At 43.4% G+C, this 20,204-nt stretch overlaps 1 protein-coding gene across 3 annotated transcripts in view; it reads right to left on the bottom strand.

Annotated features, from left to right (window-relative positions):
- LOC110498392 (connector enhancer of kinase suppressor of ras 2) overlaps positions 1 to 20,204 on the bottom strand; it is a 101,997-nt gene that overhangs the window by 49,000 nt on the left and 32,793 nt on the right. For all 3 annotated transcript variants that reach the window (XR_005037804.1, XM_036955146.1, XM_036955145.1), the window contains exons 5-8: positions 12,473 to 12,514; positions 11,197 to 11,316; positions 879 to 947; positions 1 to 20 (exon numbers count right to left, since the gene is read on the bottom strand). The exon at positions 1 to 20 is cut by the window's left edge and continues 109 nt beyond it. Coding sequence is in view for 2 of the 3 variants with exons in the window: in XM_036955146.1 (XP_036811041.1) it covers positions 1 to 20; positions 879 to 947; positions 11,197 to 11,316; positions 12,473 to 12,514 (251 nt within the window). In the remaining variant the exon portion in view is untranslated. The remainder of the gene's footprint in view (positions 21 to 878; positions 948 to 11,196; positions 11,317 to 12,472; positions 12,515 to 20,204) is intronic.

Below are 20,204 nucleotides of genomic sequence, written 5' to 3'. Positions count from 1 at the left end.
TTATTCCTGCTCCAGCCAACCTGACAGAGCACAGCACCATGGGACTTGTAGTTTATATAGACCCAGATAATTCATAATGACCTAGACCTGGAATTGAATAGTATAGGCCAAATTGGAGCCAGGTGTGTTAACTGGGGCTGGGGAAAAACTGTGACACCAATCAGAGGACTGGAGTTGCCCACCCCTGTGCTAGAGCCTGCCTGCAGGTACTTTTGGGGCTTTTCCCATTGGTTCTATTTGCTCCAGACAAGCTCAATCATTGGTTCTATTTGCTCCAGACAAGCTCAATCATTGGTTCTATTTGCTCCAGACAAGCTCAATCATTGGTTCTATTTGCTCCAGACAAGCTCAATCAAGCACCGTTGAACTACTACTTCAAGACAAGTCTACTATGACCTACACTAATATGACAAACAGAAAGTAACACGTCATAACATACAGTGCAACCTATTCATTCAGCACAATGGAAATGTTGTACAGCATTGATTTAGCCTGGTCTGAGATCTCATTTGTGCCATCTGCCATGGTCTGGCAAGACAGCATAAACAGATCTGGGACCATTGATTCACTTTTAGCTTATGATACGTTATTCCAATAAATCAATAAGATGTTTTATTTAATGACATGGATTCAATTCTTATAGCGATATGTAAATTATATTACCAGTTAACACCCATGGTCCCTGAGTTACACTATTAAGACCTTGATGGCTCAACTCTCTCATTAGATTTGATCTCTGATAATGACAATGACTATCAGATCAAGTCTCCACTGTGGCAGATAACGTTATTACAGTCATAACCATAATCATTATTAATCATGCTTGGCTGGGCCAGACTCAGCCAGTGTGTGTGTGTGTGTGTGCACAATATACTCACCACTATTTGGTCATTGACTTGGATCACCTCGTCCCCAGCTAATATCTTGTCACAGAAGTCCGAGGGTGACTGCCAAAGATAAGCAGATAGATACACAACTATTGGAGACTGTATGACAGTCACAGCACACTACAGCCTCATGATGGATGTGAAATCCACTGTGTTTTGACCTTTGATCTTAACTGGTTCAATGCAAGGTGCAATTTCTAAACTGGGTAGTGCATCATCAGTTTTCCTCTTGTCATGTCAGTCATTGCGTACCAAATACACTGCTATTTCCCTGTAAACACGAACAAGACTTTCAGCATGCTTAAAGAGAAGGGCATTCAACATGTACTGCACAGACACAAATGACTGATGATTGGTTGAAAGAAATTGATAAGAAGATTTTGGGAGCTGTACTGGTAGATTTCAGTACAACCTTTGATATTATTGACCATAACCTATTGTTGAGAAATCTTACTGTATGGCTTTTCAACCTCTGCCATATTGTGGATTCAGAGCTATCTATCTATATAACTCAGCAAGTTTTCTTTAATGGAAGCTTCTCTAATGTCAAACATGTAAAGTGTTGTGTGCCGCAGGGCAGCTCTCTAGGCCCTCTACCCTTTGCTATTTTTACCAATGACCTGCCACTAGCATTTAACAAAATGTGTGTCCCCATGTATGCCGATGACTCAACCATATGTGTCAGCAGACACAGCCAATGAAGTTACTGAATCCTTAACAAGGAATTGAAGTCAGTTTTGGAATGGGTGGCCAGTAATAAACTGGTCCTGAACATCTCTAAAACTAAGAGCATGGTATTTGGTACAAATCATTCCTTGAATTCTATACCTTAGCTTAATCTGGTAATGTTGAACAAGTTGAGACTAAATCACTTGATGTCACCTTAGATTGTAAACTGTCACGGTCAAAACACATATATTCAATGGTTGTAAAGAGGAAGAGGTCTGTCCATAATAAAGAGATACTCTGCTTTTTTGACGCCACACTCAATGCACACACTTACCCCACCAGACATGCCACCAGGAGTCTTTTCACAGTACCCAGGTCCAGAACAAATTCAGGGAAAAGTACAGTATCATAAGTGCATGGAACTCCCTTCTATCCCATGTAAATGTATGTCAATTTTAAAGTATTTTGTCTGTAATGGATTTTTCGTTATGAGACGGACCCCACTAAGACTAGCTGTCGCCATTGGCGTCGGCTAACGGGGATCCTAATAATAAACCAATGGAATCTCTCGCTCGGAAGTTAGATGGCATCCAGAATGCTTCAGATAGACTCCATTAGGTGTAGCCATCTTTATCAACACCTTTATCCCAGGCAGGCTGTCCCAGAGGAGAGATTGTACTAAAACGCTGTTCCCTCTCCTTTCACTGGCAAGCCTTCATCTGACTGGGTGAGTATAACCAAACCCCAGCCTATAAAGTCCGGATAAACCTCATTCATCACTCATTACTTCAATGTACTGTTAAAGCGGATTCAGTAGAGTTAGTATCCTAGTATCCTAGCCAGTTGGTTTCTGCTCTCTTGCAAACTTCTTCTGGAATTGTCATGCCAAACAATGACAATGGAGAAGACAAAAGCACATAGAAATCTGGGACCAGGTTAGTTTCAGACATAACCGAGTCAGGATGGATTTTACTGTCGGAATGGAGTTGCTTATATGTAAACAATATGTGTAGTACAAAGAGTTTTTCCTGGTCACCTGGCAAAGAAAAACTCCAGGGCCTAGTAACAGCCTGTAGCGCAGGTGTGTCCACCTCATTTAGCCCCAGGGGCTGTGTTTGGTCTTCAACGAGGTCTGGCGGGCCCACACTGAAAATTAGTTATATTTCCCTCGTCGTCAATAAAATAAAATATATATGTGTTTTTTTTCCGATGCTCCCTGACCGTCTAGCTTTCATTTAGGTGATTGTTAGCGAGCTGGACAATCAAGATACTGTATGAATGGAGGTCCTTTATTTCTACAGTTTCAATATGGTTTCAGTCATTTTAAAGTACATTGAGTTACCCCAAATATAAAAAATAAATATAAAATGTTTACTCAAACCATGTTTGACACCTCTGCTATAGAGCAATTCATTATCAGGTCACATTTCACTCAGCTATTTCACCTACGATCATTTCATTAATTTAAGTAGCCATTCTCTTTCACAACACTAAATCCCCACTAATAAATCTAGATAACTCCCGAATGGCGCAGCGGTCTAAGGCACTGCATTTCAGTGCAAGAGGAGTCACTACAAACCCTGGTTCGATTCCAGGCTGTATCACAACCGGCTGTGATTGGGAGTCCCATAGAGCGGGTTAGGGTTTGGCTGTCCCAAGCATCATCAGGGTTAGGGTTTGGCTGGGGTAGGCCATCATTGTAAATAAGAATTTGTTCTTAACTGACTTGCCTAGTTAAATAAAAGGTTAAATAAATAAATAGAAAAATAACGTGCAACACAGTAAGATTTCTAACACAGCCAGTGCATTACCTTTTTTTATTTTGTTTTATTTAACTAGGCAAGTCAGTTAAGAACAAATTCTTATTTACAATGACGGCCTAGGGACAGTGGGTTAACTGCCTGTTCAGGGGCAGACGACAGATTTTGTACCTTGTCAGCTCGGGGATTTGAACTTGCAACCTTTCGGTTACTAGTCCAATGCTCTAACCACTAGGCACACCCTGCCGCCCCAGGCCAGTAGGTGCATCCAAAATGGCTCCCTATTCCCTATATAGTGGACTACTTTTGCCCAGAGCGGTATGAAGTGCGAACAGCCCTCCCACTAACAGCTTGTGATAAACATTACGCCTTTATAGTTAATAGCGGCATCATTATACTGTGATTATACTGGCTTACAGACGATGCCATGAGGTTCATGTTTCCTACTGATTCTATCTAGCGTGGTAATCCCCTGATATTTGTGGGTTTTTACAAAGCACTTGTTAAGTCTCCCTCTATGGCAGACTGATGTTAGCTAACAAATTGCATTTTTAAATACACAGTATTCACACACGCACACACACACACACACACTCATATACAGAACACCAGACCTTCCGCATGTCAAGGCATTACTCCTATTGGGTTTTGTTTAGAGTAAGTGCATTGCAAATGTAATGGTAATAGCCCATTGGGCTCTGAAGGACAGGGTTGAGAGGGGGAAGGATAGAATAAAACCTCCAGTGAATTATTTGTGGCATTGAGTTCATTTGCAAGCAATTGGGTGCTTGAGGTTTTAGAGCTTCTCAACTGTTCAGAATGAGAATATATTACATTTACTGTTGACTAAGCCTATTGTTAATATAAGATTCATGGTATAACGATTAACGATAACTACTGAGAATTAATTTAAGGGCCTCTCTATAATCCAAGCCGCAATGGTGCCCCTCAGATTAATTTCGATAGGATAACCAAATTAATCAAATAAATCTGATCAACTCATTTTTCCAGTAATTAATCAGTCAATTATCTTGAATATTAATTAGCCAAAAGTTGCAACATAATTAAACATCTCACACAGCAATCAAACCCCCAAACATCTCTCCAACTTCATTCTACTTCAGTTCTAAAAGTGCTGTACACCGAGTGCTGTACACCGAGTGCTGTACACCGAGTGCTGTACACAGAGTGCTGTACACAGAGTGCTGTACACAGAGTGCTGTACACAGAGTGCTGTACACAGAGTGCTGTACACAGAGTGCTGTACACCGAGTGCTGTACACCGAGTGCTGTACACAGAGTGCTGTACACAGAGTGCTGTACACAGAGTGCTGTACACCGAGTGCTGTACACCGACTGCTGTACACCGACTGCTGTACACCGACTGCTGTACACCGACTAATATCGAGTGTCCAGTTGGCTGGATGTCCTTTGGGTGGTGGACCATTCTTGATACACACGGGGAACTGTTGGCCGTGAAAAAAACAGCAGCGTTGCGGTTCTTGACTCAAACCGGTGCGCCCTGCACCTACTACTATACCATGTTCAAAGTCCCTTAAATCTCTTGTCTTGCCCATTCATCCTCTGAATGCACACAATCCATGTCTCCATTGTCTCAACTATCTCCTCTCCATCATCTACACTGATTGAAGTGGATTTAACGAGTGACATCACCTGTCATGGAAATATAATGATTAATAGTGATCTGAAAGGCCACCACCACTTCCCCTCAGACTCAATGGTTGTATTCATTAGGTATTCAAAACGTTTTGCAATGAAAAGCGAAGACAAGCGTCTCTAATTGAACATGATATAATAATCCCTCCCTGTTTCAGATTGTTTTCTTCCGTTTGCTGCCCTAATGAACACTGCCCAGTTGTTGCCTGAAGATGAAGGGAGAGAGCTGTGATGATGGGAGGATGAGAGACAGATCTGGTTCCATAACTCTAATTGGATAAGGTGAAAGCGATCGCTGCCTTGCATGTTGCCTTTGAAACACATCAGTGGGCTCATGTTCCAGTGGGCCCATGCATTTAAAACACAACAGTTTTTTTTTTTTTAATCGCTGAAGTGCAATGTGACACGCACCAGACTGCAGTCATCACTCTCTCCACTTCAACAACCATTACCTTGCTCCCAGAAGATAGTCCCAGTCAGCCAAGGTATATTAACAATGACCCCAAATGATCTATTCTAACCAATCACTCTGACAGGTCACATCGCCCCCAACTGTCAACTTACTTTTTGTTCCCTCTTCTTCTTTAAAACAACAATACAAAATGGCCGCTCCCACAGTGGGTGCCCTGGTCAGAGGGTGTACTCCCACAGTGGGTGCTCTGGTCAGAGGGTGTGCTCCCACAGTGGGTGCCCTGGTCAGAGGGTGTACTCCCACAGTGGGTGCCCTGGTCAGAGGGTGTGCTCCCACAGTGGGTGCTCTGGTCAGAGGGTGTACTCCCACAGTGGGTGCTCTGGTCAGAGGGTGTACTCCCACAGTGGGTGCCCTGGTCAGAGGGTGTGCTCCCACAGTGGGTGCTCTGGTCAGAGGGTGTACTCCCACAGTGGGTGCCCTGGTCAGAGGGTGTGCTCCCACAGTGGGTGCCCTGGTCAGAGGGTGTGCTCCCACAGTGGGTGCCCTGGTCAGAGGGTGTACTCCCACAGTGGGTGCCCTGGTCAGAGGGTGTGCTCCCACAGTGGGTGCCCTGGTCAGAGGGTGTACTCCCACAGTGGGTGCCCTGGTCAGAGGGTGTGCTCCCACAGTGGGTGCCCTGGTCAGAGGGTGTACTCCCACAGTGGGTGCCCTGGTCAGAGGGTGTGCTCCCACAGTGGGTGCCCTGGTCAGAGGGTGTGCTCCCACAGTGGGTGCCCTGGTCAGAGGGTGTACTCCCACAGTGGGTGCTCTGGTCAGAGGGTGTGCTCCCACAGTGGGTGCTCTGGTCAGAGGGTGTGCTCCCACAGTGGGTGCTCTGGTCAGAGGGTGTGCTCCCACAGTGGGTGCTCTGGTCAGAGGGTGTGTTCCCACAGTGGGTGCTCTGGTCAGAGGGTGTGCTCCCACAGTGGGTGCTCTGGTCAGAGGGTGTGCTCCCACAGTGGGTGCTCTGGTCAGAGGGTGTGCTCCCACAGTGGGTGCTCTGGTCAGAGGGTGCGCTCCCACAGTGGGCGCCCCTTCAAATTAGTGGATTTTTCTATTTCAGCCACAACCATTACTGACAGGTGTATACAAATCAAGCACACCGCCATGCAATCTCCACAGACATTGGCAGTAGAAAGGCCTTACTGAAGAGCTCCGTGACTTTCAACATGTCACCGTCATAGGATGCCACCTTTCCAACAAGTCAGTTCGTCAAATTTCTGCCATGCTAGAGCTGCCCTGGTCAACTGTAAGTGCTGTTATTGTGAAGTGGAAGCGTCTCGGAGCAACAACAGCTCAGCCGAGAAGGCCACACAAGCTCACAGAACGGCACCGCCAAGTGCTGAAGGCCACACAAGCTCACAGAACGGCACCGCCGAGTGCTGAAGGCCACACAAGCTCACAGAACGGCACCGCCGAGTGCTGAAGGCCACACAAGCTCACAGAACGGCACCGCCGAGTGCTGAAGGCCACACAAGCTCACAGAACGGCACCGCCGAGTGCTGAAGGCCACATAAGCTCACAGAACGGCACCGCCGAGTGCTGAAGGCCACACAAGCTCACAGAATGGCACCGCCGAGTGCTGAAGGCCACACAAGCTCACAGAACGGCACCGCCGAGTGCTGAAGGCCACACAAGCTCACAGAATGGCACCGCCGAGTGCTGAAGGCCACACAAGCTCACAGAACGGCACCGCCGAGTGCTGAAGCATATAACACGTAAAACACGTCTGTCCTCTGTTGCAACACTCATTACCGAGTCCTCAGCAATGTTCCAACATGTAGTGGAAAGCCTTCCCAGAAGAGTGGAGGCTGTCATGGCAGCAAAGGGGGAACCAACTCCGTATTAATGCCCGTGATTTTGGAATGAGATGTTCAACAAGCAGTTGTCCACATACATTTGGTCATGCTTCTACACCTGCATTGCTTGCTGTTTGGGGTTTTAGGCTAGGTTTCTGTTACAGCGCTTTGTGACATCAGCTGATGTAAGAAGGGCTTCAGAAATACATTTGATTGATTGATAGTGGTGGCATAGGAGTGGTGGCATAGGAGTGGTGGCATAGGAGTGGTGGCATAGGAGTGGTGGCATAGGAGTGGTGGCATAGGAGTGATGGCATAGGAGTGATGGCATAGGAGTGATGGCATAGGTGGCGTGTCCAAAAGCTTCCCCTAACAAAAATAAATGAAATCCTTCAAAACACTACGCCAGAGAGCATGACCTGCCACAGAGGATCATTCACTTTTTATTATTATTATTATTATTTTTTAAATAGCTGAGGATTGTTTTAAAATCACAAGCGCATACAGCCTGGAAGCACAGAGTTTGGGAAGCCTACAATTTGGGCAGCGCGTGTAGCAAATATCAGAGCTGATCATTGATTTGCGTCTGTCAGTGAAAAGCAACTAAAATAGGCGTAAGCCTATCACAATACAATATTTCAAAATACAAATTGTGGGAAAAACACAAAAGAGAGGAGACAAAGATCAGATGGTCTTTAGTTAGGCTATCAAAATGTGAAAAACTCCCAATAGGCTATTAAGCCAGCAATCTTATTGCCACAATAGCAGAGAGCATATTCCAGTTGATTTTGTGGCGCATATTCACTGTCTTTATCATTAGGTGAGTCCGTGCCAAGTTTTTTAGGACAATCATTTCCTCCTCCAGGCTAGATAGACGTCATAGCCTACAATATGCATCTCCCCTTTCATAGGCCTCGATTAGATGGTTGCATTCAAGACAAGGTTGTTTTTATTGAGCTTAGTTTGTCAGTGTCAGCTGATCAGCCTTCCCTGTCATTTTGTGGTATTAAAGAGTATGCTAATGGTCTCCAGACATAGATAATAAAGTAATGGAGAATTGCATGAAATGCGTTTGTGAAATGCCCCTCTAGCTAGGGCTGAGCTGTGGATGTGTCAGATATTTCTCAGATCCTCCTAGAAAATGTCCCTCTAGCTGGGGCTGAGCTGTGGATGTGTCAGATATTTCTCAGATCCTCCTAGAAAATGTCCCTCTAGCTGGGGTTGAGCTGTGGATGTGTCAGATATTTCTCAGATCCTCCTAGAAAATGTCCCTCTAGCTGGGGTTGAGCTGTGGATGTGTCAGATATTTCTCAGATCCTCCTAGAAAATGTCCCTCTAGCTGGGGTTGAGCTGTGGATGTGTCAGATATTTCTCAGATCCTCCTAGAAAATGTCCCTCTAGCTGGGGTTGAGCTGTGGATGTGTCAGATATTTCTCAGATCCTCCTAGAAAATGTCCCTCTAGCTGGGGCTGTTGTGGATGAGTCAGATATTTCTCAGATCCTCCTAGAAAATGTCCCTCTAGCTGGGGCTGTTGTGGATGAGTCAGATATTTCTCAGATCCTCCTAGAAAATGTCCCTCTAGCTGGGGCTGTTGTGGATGTGCAAATAAAAAGGACAAGGAAAGGAGAACCATCTTTTTTTAGATTATTAGCCTAATTTATGACTATCCAATCTACTCATCACATTAGTAATAGTAGGCCATGTTAGAACCATGCAATGCTATATCATAGAATGTTATTTCCCCCCCCCCCCCCCCCCCCTGAAAAAAAATAGCTTTCCCAAACTTCAAACGCTGCCTACGGGTGATGGTGGAACTTTACCTTGACGGAGTGAAAATGAAAAACTGAGGGAAAAAAACATCAGAAAACATAGGAGAGAGAGAGAGAAGCAAAGAGAAAAGGAGAGCAAATGAGACACCTATAACAAAAGAGGTCGTCGATTGAGGACTGATTGGATAGGGCGAGAGAGCTAGGCCGAGGAGAAAGTGTACAAGAAGTTTGAATAAAGGATCAGAGAGAATGATGAAACAGAAATGAAATAAGGAGTACAGAGTGTGAGAGAAGTAGAGCATAGAGAGAGGACGAGAACGTGAGTCATCCCTAAAGGACAATCAGGATGACAAACAGTGCATTTGGGAAAGTATTCAGACAAATAATTTTTCCACAGTTACGTTACAGCCTTATTCTAAAAAAAATAAATTATTCCTCAATCTACACACAATCCTCCATAACGACAAAGCTAAAACAGTTTGATTGTTTTTGCAAATGCATTAAAAAAAAATGTAAATTTTATAAGTATTCAGACCCTTTACTCAGTACTTTGTTGAAGCACCTTTGGCAGCGATTACAGCCTCAAGTCTTCTTGGGTATAACGCTACAAGTTTGGCACACCTGTATTTGGAGAGTTTCTCCCAGGTCCTCTCAAGCCCTGTCAGGTTGGATGGGGAGCGTCGCTGCACAGCGATTTTCAGGTCTCTCCAGAGCTGTTAGATCGGGTTCAAGTCCGGGCTCTGGCTGGGCCACTCAAGGACATCCAGAGACTTGTCCTGAACCCACTCCTGCATTGTCTTGGCTGTGTGCTGAGGGTCATTGTCCTGTTGGAAGGTGAACCTTCGCCCCAGTCTGAGGTCCTGAGCTCACTGGAGCAGGTTTTCATCAGGGATCTCTCTGTACTTTGCTCCGTTCATCTTTGCCTCAATCCTGACTAGTCTCCCAGTCCATGCTGCTGAAAAACATTCCCACAGCATGATGCTGCCAACAATATGCTTCACCGTAGGGATGGTGCCAGGTTTCCTTCAGACGTGACGTTTAGCATTCAGGCCAAAGAGTTCAATCTTGGTTTAATCAGACCATAAAATCTTGTTTCTCATGGTCTGAGAGTTTTTTAGGGGCCTTTTGGGAAACTCCAAGCAAGCTGTCATGTGCCTTTTACTGAAGAGTGGCTTCCATCTGGCCACTCTACCATCAAATCCTGATTGGTGGAGTACTGCAGAGATGGTTGTCCACCTGGAAGTGTCTCCAATCTCCACAGAGGAACTCTGGAGCTTTGTCAGAGTGACCATCATGTTCTTGGTCACCTGACTGACCAAGGCCCTTCTTCCTGTTTCGCCGGGCGGCCAGCTCTAGTAAGGGTGTTGGTGGTTCCAAACTTCTTTGTTTCATCCATTTAAGAATGATGGAGGCCACTGTGTTCTTGGGGACCTTCAATGCTGCAGACATGTTTTGGTACCCTGTGCCGACACGATCCTGTCTCTGAGCTCTACGGACAATTCCTTTGACCTCATGTCTTGGTTTTTGCTCTGACATGCACTGTCAACTGTGGGAGCTTATATAGACAGGTGTGTGCCTTTCAAAATTATGTCCAATCAATTGAATTTACCACAGGTTGACTCCAATCAAGTTGTAGAAACATCAAGGATGATCAAAGGAAATGGGATGTACCTGAGCTCAATTTCGAGTCTCATAGCAAAGGGTCTAAATACTTCTGTATATAAGGTATTGTAATAAATTAGCACACATTTCTAAAACCTGTTTTCACTTTGTCATTAGGGGGTATTGTGTGTAGATTGATGAGAAAAATGTTTCAGTTAATCCATTTTGGAATAAGGCTGTAATGTAACAAAATGTGGAAAAAGTCAAGGGGTCTGAATACTTTCCGAATGGAATGTAAAGGAATGTCTGATTAGTTAGACAGAGATAGAGACAGGAAGTAGAGAGGAGGTAGAGACAAGAGGTAGAGGTAGAGACAGGAAGTAGAGAAAAGGTAGAGACAGGAGGTAGAGGTAGAGACAAGAAGTACAGGTAGAGACAGGAAGTAGAGAGGAGGTAGAGGTAGAGACAGACAGAGTAAGAGATACAGACAGGGCTCAATAGCAGATGTTCTGATTGGTTAGCCAGAGCCTGTCGAAGATCTGATTGGTTCATTAGAATGACACTGACAGTGTCCTACTTACCAGGTGATCGCCGTCGAAGACAGGCACCAGGTCAACCCTCTCCAGCTGGGCAGTGTGGGTAAGGAGCACCTCTGGACTGCAGTACAGAATCTCATCACACACCGCCACCAACTGACGACACTGGCGGGAGAGATGTTGTACATTAAAAATGGTTCCACTTATATTTTATATGGGTCTACTTGTGAAGGGGAGTCTATACATACAGTTGAAGTCGGAAGTTTACATACACCTTAACCAAATACATTTAAAAACTCAGTTTTTCACGATTCCTGACATTTAATCCTAGTAAAAATGTCCTGTCTTAGGTCAGTTAGGATCACCACTTTATTTTAAGAATGTGAAATGTCAGAATAATAGTAGAGAATAATAGTAGAGATAGCGATTCATTTTAAATTCAGGCTATATGTTTCCATACTACACTGAAAGAAAATATAAATGCAACATGTAAAGTGTTGGTCCCATGTTAAATGAGCTGAAATAAAAGATCCCAGAAAAGTTCCATACACATAAATAGCTTATTTCTCTCAAATTTTGTGCACAGATTTGTTTACATCCCTGTTAGTGAGCATTTCTTCTTTGCCAAGACAATCCATCCACCTGACAGGTGTGGCATATCAAGAAGCTGATTAAACAGCATGATTATTACACAGGTGCACCTTATGCTGGGGACAATAAAAGACCACAAATGCTAAGGAGTATTTCTGTCTGTAATAAAGCCCTTTTTGTGGGGAAAAACCTGTTCTGATTGGCTGGGCCTGGCCCCCCCAGTGGGTTAGCCTAGCCGCCAAGTGGGTGGGCGTATGCCCTTCCAGGCCCCCCATGGCAGCAGCCCTGCCCAGTCATGTGAAATCCATAGATTAGGGCCTAATGATTTATTTTTAAATTGACTGATTTCTGTAACTTAGTACAATATTTGAAATTCTTGCATGTTGTTTTTATATTTTTGTTCAGTATTTATTTCGATGTATCAAATCGCATGCTTCTAATTAAGTTGTTGTTTGCATTAGAACTGGAAAAAAGTCAAACTAAAATGAAAATAGATTCTGGGGAAATGGTTACACTAGTCTAGAAGACATTTATTTGAGCAGAGCCAGATATAATTAAACGTTGATTTATTGAATAAACAACCGATCCGTTGCACCACCACACTTCATCTTTGTCCCTCAATAATTAAAATCATTATACAGAAATGAACGTCTCAATTCAATAATTAGGAACAGTATTTAGAAAAGAAAGTAGCTGAGGGAAAGAAATCAATGGATATGAGTGTACTCACGATGGAGATGATGTCTTTTTCTTTCTCGTAAACTGAGGAATCCTGTCAAAAGAGCACAATGAAAACATCAGGGTCAGACACAGTAGAATCCTGTCAAAAGAGTAGAAAACAACAGGATCAGGGAGTGTGGAATCCTGTCAAAAGAGTAGAAAACAATGAAAACAACCGGGTAATACACAGTATAATCGAGTAGAAAACAACCGGGTCAGACACAGTAGAATCCTGTAGAAAACAACAGGGTCAGACACAGTAGAATCCTGGAGAAAACAACAGGGTCAGACACAGTAGAATCCTGGAGAAAACAACAGGGTCAGACACAGTAGAATCCTGTAGAAAACAACAGGATCAGACACAGTAGAATCCTGTAGAAAACAACCGGATCAGACACAGTAGAATCGAGTAGAAAACAACAGGGTCAGACACAGTAGAATCCTGTAGAAAACAACAGGGTCAGACACAGTAGAATCCTGGAGAAAACAACAGGGTCAGACACAGTAGAATCCTGGAGAAAACAACAGGGTCAGACACAGTAGAATCCTGTAGAAAACAACAGGATCAGACACAGTAGAATCCTGTAGAAAACAACAGGGTCAGACACAGTAGAATCCTGTAAAAATAGTAGAAAACAACAGGATCAGACACAGAGAATCCTGTAAAAAGAGTAGAAAACAACAGGATCAGACACAGTAGAATCCTGTAGAAAACAACAGGATCAGACACAGTAGAATCCTGTAGAAAACAACAGGGTCAGACAAAGTAGAATCCTGTAGAAAACAACAGGGTCAGACACAGTAGAATATTGTAGAAAACAACAGGGTCAGACACAGTAGAATACTGTAGAAAATACCCGGGTCAGACAAAGTAGAATCCAGTAGAAAACAATAGGGTCAGACACAGTAGAATCCTGTAGAAAACAACAGGGTCAGACACAGTAGAATCCTGTAAAAAGAGTAGAAAACAACAGGATCAGACACAGTAGAATCCTGTAGAAAATACCCGGGTCAGACAAAGTAGAATCCAGTAGAAAACAATAGGGTCAGACACAGTAGAATCCTGTAGAAAACAACAGGGTCAGACACAGTAGAATCCTGTAAAAAGAGTAGAAAACAACAGGATCAGACACAGTAGAATCCTGTAGAAAACAACAGGGTCAGACACAGTAGAATCCTGTAGAAAATAACCGGGTCAGACACAGTATAATCCAGTAGAAAACAACAGGGTCAGACACAGTAGAATCCTGGAGAAAACAACAGAGTCAGACACAGTAGAATCCTGTAGAAAACAACAGGGTCAGACACAGTATAATCCTGTTGAAAACAACAGGGTCAGACACAGTAGAATCCTGTAGAAAACAACAGGGTCAGACACAGTAGAATCCTGTAGAAAACAACAGGTTCAGACACAGTAGAATCCTGTAGAAAGAGTAGAAAACAACAGGATCAGACACAGTAGAATCCTGTAGAAAGAGTAGAAAACAACAGGATCAGACACAGTAGAATCCTGTAGAAAGAGTAGAAAACAACAGGTTCAGACACAGAGAATCCTGTAGAAAACAACAGGGTCAGACACAGTAGAATCCTGTAGAAAACAACAGGGTCAGACACAGTAGAATCCTGTAGAAAACAACAGGATCAGACACAGTAGAATCCTGTAGAAAACAACAGGGTCAGACACAGTAGAATCCTGTAGAAAACAACAGGGTCAGACACAGTAGAATCCTGTAGAAAACAACAGGTTCAGACACAGTAGAATCCTGTAGAAAGAGTAGAAAACAACAGGTTCAGACACAGTAGAATCCTGTAGAATGAGTAGAAAACAACAGGGTCAGACACAGTAGAATCCTGTAGAAAACAACAGGTTCAGACACAGTAGAATCCTGTAGAAAGAGTAGAAAACAACAGGGTCAGACACAGTAGAATCCTGTAGAAAGAGTAGAAAACAACAGGTTCAGACACAGTAGAATCCTGTAGAAAGAGTAGAAAACAACAGGATCAGACACAGTAGAATCCTGTAGAAAACAACAGGATCAGACACAGTAGAATCCTGTAGAAAACAACAGGATCAGACACAGTAGAATCCTGTAGAAAACAACAGGATCAGACACAGTAGAATCCTGTAGAAAACAACAGGGTCAGACACAGTAGAATCCTGTAGAAAGAGTAGAAAACAACAGGGTCAGACACAGTAGAATCCTGTAGAAAGAGTAGAAAACAACAGGATCAGACACAGAGAATCCTGTAGAAAACAACAGGGTCAGACACAGTAGAATCCTGTAGAAAGAGTAGAAAACAACAGGGTCAGACACAGTAGAATCCTGTAAAAATAGTAGAAAACAACAGGATCAGACACAGAGAATCCTGTAAAAATAGTAGAAAACAACAGGATCAGACACAGTAGAATCCTGTAAAAATAGAAGAAAACAACAGGATCAGACACAGAGAATCCTGTAAAAATAGTAGAAAACAACAGGATCAGACACAGTAGAATCCTGTAAAAATAGTAGAAAACAACAGGATCAGACACAGAGAATCCTGTAAAAATAGTAGAAAACAACAGGGTCAACCACAGTAGAATCCTGTAAAAATAGTAGAAAACAACAGGATCAGACACAGAGAATCCTGTAAAAATAGTAGAAAACAACAGGGTCAGACACAGTAGAATCCTGTAAAAATAGTAGAAAACAACAGGGTCAGACACAGAGAATCCTGTAAAAATAGTAGAAAACAACAGGATCAGACACAGTAGAATCCTGTAAAAATAGTAGAAAACAACAGGATCAGACACAGAGAATCCTGTAAAAATAGTAGAAAACAACAGGATCAGACACAGAGAATCCTGTAAAAATAGTAGAAAACAACAGGGTCAGACACAGAGAATCCTGTAAAAATAGTAGAAAACAACAGGATCAGACACAGAGAATCCTGTAAAAATAGTAGAAAACAACAGGGTCAGACACAGTAGAATCCTGTAAAAATAGTAGAAAACAACAGGATCAGACACAGAGAATCCTGTAAAAATAGTAGAAAACAACAGGGTCAGACACAGTAGAATCCTGTAAAAATAGTAGAAAACAACAGGATCAGACACAGAGAATCCTGTAAAAATAGTAGAAAACAACAGGATCAGACACAGAGAATCCTGTAGAAAGAGTAGAAAACAACAGGATCAGACAGAGAATCCTGTAGAAATAGTAGAAAACAACAGGATCAGACACAGAGAATCCTGTAAAAATAGTAGAAAACAACAGGGTCAGACACAGTAGAATCCTGTAAAAATAGTAGAAAACAACAGGGTCAGACACAGAGAATCCTGTAAAAATAGTAGAAAACAACAGGATCAGACACAGTAGAATCCTGTAAAAATAGTAGAAAACAACAGGATCAGACACAGAGAATCCTGTAAAAATAGTAGAAAACAACAGGGTCAGACACAGAGAATCCTGTAGAAAGAGTAGAAAACAACAGGATCAGACAGAGAATCCTGTAGAAAACAACAGGTTCAGACACAGTAGAATCCTGTAGAAAGAGTAGAAAACAACAGGATCAGACACAGAGAATCCTGTAGAAAGAGTAGAAAACAACAGGATCAGACACAGAGAATCCTGTAAAAATAGTAGAAAACAACAGGGTCAGACACAGTAGAATCCTGGAGAAGAGTAGAAAACAACAGGATCAGACACAGTAGAATCCTGTAGAAAACAACAGGATCAGACACAGTAGAATCCAGTAGAAAACAACAGGATCAGACACAGTAGAATCCTGTAGAAAGAGTAGAAAACAACAGGTTCAGACACAGTAGAATTCTGTAGAAAGAGTAGAAAACAACAGGTTCAGGGACTGTAGAATAATAAAAGAGCCCCCCCAGAGATTGAAAACAGTATTGATATCTGACAGTGGGACATTCTGATGGTTTGATGTACTATTTTTTTTCGGATAAAAAGACCTGAGGCATTCCAAAACACCAGGAAGTTGACTATTAGAGAGTACTATTAGCACTATAACGCCCACGTGCCATACAGGCCGCTCACTGTATTTATCTCACCTGTTACTTCATTGACAAACACAACTTTTTAGAGGGGCAGAGCAATTGTATTCAAATGCACTGTTTCGCAATACTGATACAACATTATGTCAACATAGCAGAGCGAGTGGGAGGTTATTTTTGTTCCTGAGACACGGTGTGTGTGTTTACCTGGGTTGCCCTGTGGGGTGGAGGGTAAATCCTGTGAGCTCCTGTAAGTACTCAACGCTAGGATTACAGTTAGTCAATTAAAGCTTGTGTGATGTGAGTGAGAGCGAGAGAGAGAGTGGAAGAAAGAGAGAGCGAGAGAGAGAGAGGAAGAAAGAGAGAGCGAGAGAGAGAGGAAGAAAGAGAGAGCGAGAGAGAGAGAGAGGAAGAAAGAGAGAGCGAGAGAGAGAGAGAGAGAGAGGAAGAAAGAGAGAGCGAGAGAGAGAGAGAGAGAGAGGAAGAAAGAGAGAGCGAGAGAGAGAGGAAGAAAGAGAGAGCGAGAGAGAGAGAGGAAGAAAGGGAGAGCGAGAGAGAGAGAGGAAGAAAGAGAGAGCGAGTGAGAAACCGCCGAGAGACAGAGATGCTTGAGTTTGATCTATTTACATCAGGGCACCACGCCACAGAACTTCTTACATAAACCTCTAACATCCTGCCACTCTGATCCCCAGCTCAATAGTTAAAGGGGCAGTACACTCCAAAATCTATGTTTGTACAATGTCCACAGACCTCTAAGTTGACTGACATCCAAACGTTACAGATTCTCTACGACAGGTGCCATCTATTTAAATTATTCAAATTCCCCCATATGCTGCTATTACCAACCATAATCATGCTTCATCTATGCTCCTGGGATACATTCTTCTTCTGTATTTGTGAACCCACAGAACAGGATATGACATACAGTGCCTTCGGAAAGTATTCAGACCCCTTGACTTTTCCCATATTTTGTTACGTTAAAGCCTTATTCTAAAATGGATTAAATAAATAAAAATCTTCAGCAATCTATACACAATACAACATAATGACAAAGATATAATAAAATAACAGAAATACCTTACATAATATTCAGACCTTTTGTTATGAGATTAGAAATTGAGCTCAGGTGCATCCTGTCTCCATTGATCATCCTTGAGTCCACCTGTGGTAAAGTCAATTGATTGGACATGATTTGGAAAGTCTCACACCTGTCTATATAAGGTCCCACAGTTGGCAGTGCATGTCAGAACAAAAACCAAGCCATGAGGTCAAAGGAATTGTCCGTAGAGCACAGAGACAGGATTGTGTCGAGGCACAGATCTGGGGAAGGGTACCAAAATATTTCTGCAGCATTGAAGGTCACCAAGAACCAGTGGCCTCCATCATTCTTAAATGGAAGAAGTTTGGAACCACCAACACTCTTCCTAGAGAAGGCCGCCATGCCAAACTGAGCAATCGGGGGAGGGGAGGTGACGAAGAACCTGATGGTCACTCTGACAGAGCTCCAGAGTTCTGTGGAGATTGGAGAACCCTCCAGAAGGAAAACCATCTCTGCAGCACTCTACCAATCAGGCCTTTATGGTACAGTGGGCAGATGGAAGCCACACCTCAGTAAAAGACACATGACATCCTGCTTGGAGTTTGCCAAAAGGCCCCTAAAGACTCTCAAACCATGAGAAAGAAGATTTGAACTCTTGGCCTGAATGCCAAGCGTCACTTGTTTTTCAGCGGCAGGGACTGGGAGTCTAGTCAGGATCAAGGCAAAGATGAACGGAGCAAAGTACAGATAGATCCTTGATGGAAACCTGTTCCAGAGCACTCAAGACCTCAGACTGGGGCGAAGGTTCACCTTCCAACAGGACAATTACCCTAAGCACACAGCCAAGACTACAAAAGGAGTGGCTTTGGGACAAGTCTCTGAATGTCCCTGAGTGGCCCAGCCAGAGCCCGGACTTGAACCCAATCGAACATCTCTGGAGAGAACTGAAAATAGCTGTGCAGCGACGCTCTCCATCCAACCTGACAGAGCTTGAGAGGATCTGCAGAGAATAATGGGAGAAACTCCACAAATACAGGTGTGCCAAGCTTGTAGAGTCATACCCAAGAAGACTCGAGGCTGTATTCGCTGCTAAAGGTCCTTCAACAAAGGAGGTAATGAATACTTATGTAAATGTGATCAGTTATTTTTATTAAAACAATTTTGGAAACTTTTCTAAAATCCTGTTTTTGCTAAGTCATTATGGGGTATTGTGTGTAGATTGATGAGGGAAAAACAATTTAATCAATTTTAGAATAAGGCTGTAAAAACATAACAAAATGTGGAAAAAGTCAAGAGGTCTGAATACTTTCTGAAGGCACTGTATCTGGAGCTGTGTCCCAAGTGACACCCTATGCCTATAGGCCCTGGTCAAAAGTAGTGCACTACCAGCCCTATAGGCCCTGGTCAAAAGTAGTGCACTACCAGCCCTATAGGCCCTGGTCAAAAGTAGTGCACTACCAGCCCTATAGGCCCTGGTCAAAAGTAGTGCACTACCAGCCCTATAGGCCCTGGTCAAAAGTAGTGCACTACCAGCCCTATAGGCCCTGGTCAAACGTAGTGCACTACCAGCCCTATAGGCCCTAGTCAAAAGTAGTGCACTACCAGCCCTATAGGCCCTGGTCAAAAGTAGTGCACTACCAGCCCTATAGGCCCTGGTCAAAATTAGTGCACTACCAGCCCTATAGGCCCTGGTCAAAATTAGTGCACTACCAGCCCTATAGGCCCTGGTCAAAAGTAGTGCACTACCAGCCCTATAGGCCCTGGTCAAAAGTAGTGCACTACCAGCCCTATAGGCCCTGGTCAAAAGTAGTGCACTACCAGCCCTATAGGCCCTGGTCAAACGTAGTGCACTACCAGCCCTATAGGCCCTAGTCAAAAGTAGTGCACTACCAGCCCTATAGGCCCTGGTCAAAAGTAGTGCACTACCAGCCCTATAGGCCCTGGTCAAAAGTAGTGCACTACCAACCCTATAGGCCCTGGTCAAAAGTAGTGCACTACCAGGCCTATGGGCCCTGGTCAAAAGTAGTGCACTACCAGCCCTATAGGTCCTGGTCAAAAGTAGTGCAATACATGCAGGAGATTGGGAAACTGCCTCAGTGATGACAGGACAGGTACACTTCTGCCCTGAAACTGCTCTTACTGTAGATCAGTTGGGAGGGAAAGCACAGCCGTGTAAATCTACACACTTCTCTATTGCACTTCCTCTTTGAGACGAGAGGGCAAACTCACCTACACACACACACACACGTGTACTGTATGGACTCATGCGAGCACATACACACACGCACTTCAAAAGGGAATATTTGATGACGTCACAGTGGCTTACACACATCACTCCAACGTCATCAGACTGTAGTGCTGAGCGATTAGCGCATTTCGAGTTCGGATTCGTTTTCACGTTTTTTTTTGTAGTAATTATTTAAAACATTAAAATGCAGTATGCAAGTTCATCGACGTAACACAGAATAAAACAAATCAATAAAAGTGTAATGATGGTGGTGACTGCCCCACTTATTCACCATCTTTTATTCAATTACTTTCTTTTAATTCAATATTACAGTTGTTGTGTAAATTACATTCGTTTTTTTGCTGAGGAGTTATTATTTCATTCCAAGTCATCACCTCATCTCTATAGAGCTGCTGTCGGACAAAATCACTATTTCAGCAGTTCTGCAAAAGTAAATAAGGCGTAGTTTGTATTCAGCAGTC

Source organism: Oncorhynchus mykiss, chromosome 19 (genome assembly GCF_013265735.2).
Source record: "Oncorhynchus mykiss isolate Arlee chromosome 19, USDA_OmykA_1.1, whole genome shotgun sequence".
Classification (NCBI taxonomy): Eukaryota; Metazoa; Chordata; class Actinopteri; order Salmoniformes; family Salmonidae; genus Oncorhynchus; species Oncorhynchus mykiss.
Note: the sequence above shows the minus strand (reverse complement) of the source record. Positions and strands in the feature narration are given on the sequence as shown.